The 5,545-nt window shown below is 46.3% G+C and overlaps 1 protein-coding gene across 1 annotated transcript; it reads right to left on the reverse strand.

Annotated features, from left to right (window-relative positions):
- Window positions 1-226: 226 nt before the first annotated feature.
- On the reverse strand, window positions 227-1,543 carry LOC136505643 (putative cyclin-dependent kinase F-2). Its single transcript, XM_066500811.1, has one exon. The coding sequence runs from the start codon at window positions 1,479-1,481 to the stop codon at window positions 450-452; it is 1,032 nt and encodes a 343-aa protein (XP_066356908.1). The 5' UTR covers window positions 1,482-1,543; the 3' UTR covers window positions 227-449.
- Between the last annotated feature and the right edge of the window lie 4,002 nt (window positions 1,544-5,545).

The raw sequence follows: 5,545 nt of genomic DNA on the forward strand, positions 1-5,545 counted from the left end.
TATGTTGTGTGCAACCACATGGCTTGTCGTTGATGTTTTGGTTTTCTGAAGAAGTATATGCTATTGTGGCTTGGAAAGGACAATAATTCACCAACCAGTTGCATGTTCTAGAGCATTTCTAGAATAGGTACCATTTCACCAACCATGAAAGATGATGACAATCCAACAGATGAACAAAGCGTTCTCTGACATTAAAAAAAAACAAGACATGTATGGAAAACGTTTCTGCACGTTGAACATATTTCTTTAATCTTTAGTCAGTCAAGAACAGGTTACAGAGAATTGCCATCAAATGAATGCAATCGATACGGTGTCGAACTTAAAATATACTGCACTTTTCATAAAGAAAAATAGTATCCTTTAATAATCTACAAACGATCAATCAATCAAAGAATGGCATGTCTCTTAATTCTCATGTTCGGCTCTTCCAAAAAAAAAATTCTCATGTTCTACGCTAGGATTGCCTCGGCAACACCAGCGACACCGCCCGCGAAGCTGCCGGCGCAGCACGAAGCGCGCGGCTGATCAGGCAAGGCCTCAGGCGCCGCGGCGGCGGCATCGGCGAACCACGGGCACCGGAGCGCGTCCGCGGTGGTGAGGCGCCTGTCCGGCCTGCACGCCAGCAGCCCGGCCAAGACGTCGAACCCGGCAGCCGACAGCGCCGGGAACAGCTCCCGGAGCCTGCTGGGAGGCCTGCCGCGCCGGCAGAGCGGCGACCCGGCACGCTGCAGGCGCGCGAAGCCCGGCCAGGACACCATGTCCTGCATCCCCAGCGTGTCGAACACCCTGTTGAGCTGGTCCATCTCCGACCTCCCGGGGAACAGCGGCGCGCCGCCGGCGAGGAGCTCGGCCATGATGCAGCCGAGCGCCCACGTGTCGACGCCCGCGTCGTAGTCCGCAGAGCCCAGGATCAGCTCCGGCGCGCGGTACCACAGCGTCGCCACCCCCGCCGTGTACGGCGCGCCGCCGGTACCGTTGTCCGCTGCGCGCGACAGCCCGAAGTCGCAGATCTTGACGCCCCCGCGGCCGTCGAGGAGGACGTTGTCGGGCTTGAGGTCCCGGTGCATGAGTCCGCGCGCGTGCATCGCGGCCACGCCCTCCAGGAGCCGCCGCATCACGCGGCGCGCCTCGGGCTCCGGGAACTGCCGCCGCTCGGGCTCGGCGCGGTGGTGGTCCTGCTGCTGCAGCCGCATGGCCTCCGCCAGGCTCCGTCCCGCGTACTCCATGACGAGGAACGCGCCGGCGGGGTCGCGGTGCGCGGCGCGGAGCTCGACGAGACAGGGGTGGCCGCGGCACGCCTCGAGGCAGCGCACCTCGCGGCGGAACGTCTCGTCGAACGCGTCGCCCTCGCCGTTGCCGTTGCCGGCGCCGGCGCGGAGGCGCTTGATGGCGACGGTCTCGCCGGTGCGTCGGTCGCGGGCCTTGTAGACGATCCCCGACGTGCCTTCCCCGATCTTGCCAAGCCGCTCGTAGTGCTCCATGGCGACCGGCAACGGCCAAGCCGGCGGATCGGGTTCTTGGCTTCTTGCGGTTTGTGTGAGGAGCGCAGCGGCGGCGTAGGGAGAAGCCTGGTGTTGGTCTGGTTTTTTAAGGGCTTCTCGGGTTTGGCACGCGGTTAGCGCAGCAGTCGGTGCGGGCCCACGCCGTCAGGGTCAACAGTGAACACGTGCCAACATTCAGCAGGGTAGAGATGGGAGTTTGGCGCCAAATTTTGCCGAATCCACCGCTAAATTCCTGGCAGACGTCGCTAGTACGCGTCGAAACAAGCGTAGACTTTTTCTAGCAGTAGAAAATTATGAACATTTAGATGTCTCGCTTTCGTCAATATCACCAAATGTGTTCCTACTACCTAGAGTACCTACCTACCCGAACCCGTCCTAATCCTAAAAAAGGCTCCCTCATATTATATGAAATAAAAACTCCTAAAAATCAAATAGTACATAATCATGGCTGAAAAATGTGACTTTGGGCATGTGCACGCATGATGATTTAGAAATACGACAGATCACCAATTATTATACTAAGGCTGCGTTTAGTTCGCGAAATGAAAATTTTTGGATGTCACATCGGATATTTCGGAGATGTCGGAAGGAGTTTTCAGATACTAATAAAAAAACTAATTACATAGCTCGCCTAAAAACTGCGAGACGAATTTATTAAGCCTAACTAAGCCATCATTAGCGCATGTTAGTTACTGTAGCACTTATGACTAATCATGAACTAATTAGTCTTAAAACATTGGTCTCGCGATTTCCAACCAAACTGTACAATTATTTTTTTTTGTCTATATTTAATACTCCATACATGCTACAAGATTTGATGTGATAGTTTGAGTTGAAAATTTTTAGGAACTAAACCCGGCCTAATATAATCATCACAAGCTGAGGAGGGCCTGGGGCGTCCTCTCGGCGAAACCGTGCCGGCCGTGTGGCAAAGCGACAAATAAGGAGGCAAATTGCGGTTGGTGGCACGGCGGCTTCAGTTCTGCTTTGCTCCCGTACGTTCCAGTGGCCGGGCTTGCAGCTGGTGTTGCTGGTGCCAATCATTGACTTGCTCCTGCAATATTCGCCGTCGGTCATGAAGGCTGTACTGTGCGTGTTTGGACCGCCGCAACGATGACCGACGGCGAGAGTAGAACCACGTTAGCAGCGTCTCTTCCGTCGGTCAGGGGAGGGGAGGGGAGTACTCTGCCTTGTCAGTTGTCACCCCGCGCTCGCAATTCCGGCCCGGAAACATTCAGCAACGGGATCTGCTGCAACGGCCCGGAAACATCCAGTGCCCATCCTGAAAATTTGGAGTTATATATAGGGCTAAACTGAAAACAGGCCCTTGATTAATATCTTTTTGAGAATTACACAGTATAATACAGACGTCCATAACACGTACGCACACTCACCCCTATAAACACACGTAGTAAACTCTACCTCTATGAGTACCCTCCGAAGTACTGAGCCGGCAGATCTCGAGATTCACAAACACTGGTACAGAGACGGCCTTTACTTCCGGTGGGGAACCCCCTCCTTTAGTCCCGGGTCAGGAACCAGGACTAAAGGAAGACCTTTAGTCCCGGTGGGTAACACCAACCGGGCCTAAAGGTGCCTCCTGACATGCCACGAGGCCGGCACCCTTTAGTCCCGGTTGGTAATACGAACCGGCACTAAAGGTTTTTTTCTTTTTTCTTTTCTTTTTATTTTTTTATTTTCTTTTCAAAATAGGTTTTCGAAGTCGTATTGTACGCTGCTAATAATACAATTATACGCGCGTATAGTATGTTTAGGGAGAGTATATTCAGTAGGCAGCTACAAAATAAGTTATTCTGTAGCCACCTCCATTTACGATAATTTTATATACTAATTTACGATAATGTCAATACATATTTACGATAGTTAGGTTACTATAACACATGGGGATATTTACCATAACGTTATAGTAAACCACTTAGTAAGAAGTTACTATAATCTCATAAATTAACATAGTAATTATCGTAACTCAAAGTGGCTATAGAATAAGTTATTTTGTAGCCAGCTACAGGATAGTGGTTCTATATATATATATATATATATATATGCATGCATGCATCATATATATATATATGCATGCATATGTGTATTTTACATTATATTATTTTATGTGCATATATTACAAAAGATTGCATTATAGTTGTTGTGATGTAACAAGTTTCCTCTCATCCTCTAGCTTGGCTTCCATGGCAGTGTTGGGTCGAAGTAGAACTCACCCTTGGAATCGATGATCTGGTCATTAAAAAATCCGGCTATAGACTCTTGAATTGCTTTGATTTAGTCTTGTCGTGTGACCTTTTCCTCCAACCATCGAGCCTACAGGTTTGAATTAAAGGAAAATAAATTAATATATGTACATACATACATATATATATATATATATATAAAGACATAGTAACACAATCAATAATAATAATTAAATGAATATATAGTGTATTTTTAACGTACTTTGAGTCTCTCTGTAGGAGTTCTTTGGGAGACCTCATTGATAAACTTGCAAACATAGTAACCACAGTAGTTGTTCCCCTGTTCCTGCCTCAGACACCACTTTATGAGAAAAAGATTTGTCATCCAATCTGGTGATCCAGTGAAAGCTATATGTTTAATTAATAAAGATGATGCGATTTAGGGGACTTACTTTCAAAGGGATTATATTCAGTGGCGCTTTATATTTTCCCATGTGTTGCTTCTCAATAAAGGTTTTCCAAATACCGCCCAATAAAAATTTGCCACGTCACCAGATATAGTTAATCATCATGTTTGTGTGTATATATAGTTGCTAGAGATACCAAAATTACCTCTAGATAATATCTATCATATCTTGGTAGTCTTGTTGTGGTTTTCTCGTCGAGTCATAGATTATCAAGTGACTTTTCACCAGATCAATGTCCATCAATATCCAGTGATTGCTGCATGTGTTTATAGGATATAACGCATAACACTCATTAATTAACTAGAATCAACATATGAGCCATTAAGGATGATCGACATTATTAACACTCACTTGAAGTTGTAGGGAAAGAGTATATCCTTCTTGTGGCGTTGGTTCACTAAGAAGTTCATGAGGTTACTCTCTGACTAAGACTTCCAATTAGGCTTTAGAGTAACTGGGTCTTTGAATACTATATGGGGATCAACAAAACCAATTTCATTGTAGCCTTCCTTTCTGCGCTCTGTCATTGTAAATCTGTATATATATAGTACTTGTTAGGATAATTTATATGCATATACACACATATGATGAGTTTAATAATAGATCGAAAGAATTATTACTTACAGGCAATAGCAGCTAATGATAACTTTATCCAGAGAGGTCAGGTGGCATAGTTGATGAAATTCTGCAAAGTCAACATACATAACATCATCGCCATGGAACCAATGTTCATCTCTAATTCTGACACCAACGCAGAAGTCTCCACCAGTAGACGCCTGCATGTACCACTTGTTTAGTAGGTACATTTGCGTCCCCAGATCACCTAAGGCTTGAGGGTTGTATAGACTCTAGCCTAGTACAATTTTTTTTCCAAATATCAACCTCCACCACACTCTCAATGTTTCCATCACCAAACATCTGGTAAAGGTCGAGACCAGTCTCTTCAATAAATTCACCAAGGTGATCCAAATCGACATCCGGAGGTATGTTTGCCTGATGCATTAATCCTAAATTCGAACCATATTCATTACCAACAACTAGCGGAGGGACTGATTGGTGCAATTGTTGTCCGAGTTATGCAACTCCTTTCCCTGCCCGCTTCTTTTTTTGTGCCGCCTCAATTGACTTGGTGAGAGTGCGGTCATAGTCCATTAATGTTGATTTGGACGGCTTACGAGATTCCCGCTGTTGTTGCTGGTAAGAAGCCACCTTTTTTCTTAGAATATCTGGAGCTACGAAGAAGTACGGTTTCTCCGGGTTTCTCCTTGCTTCTTGATCCTTTTTAAGTTTGTCATAGAATCTGGACATATCTTTTTTATATGCATCAGTTACTTCTTCCTTCTCTTCAGATATTATTTTGGGAATAGCTCTT

The sequence above is a fragment of the Miscanthus floridulus genome, chromosome 14 (assembly GCF_019320115.1).
Source record: "Miscanthus floridulus cultivar M001 chromosome 14, ASM1932011v1, whole genome shotgun sequence".
Classification (NCBI taxonomy): Eukaryota; Viridiplantae; Streptophyta; class Magnoliopsida; order Poales; family Poaceae; genus Miscanthus; species Miscanthus floridulus.

Excerpts from the sequence above, each read along its gene's own strand:
- LOC136505643 (XM_066500811.1), bottom strand. The coding sequence starts at position 1,481 with ATGGAGCACTACGAGCGGCTTGGCAAGATCGGGGAAGGCACGTCGGGG.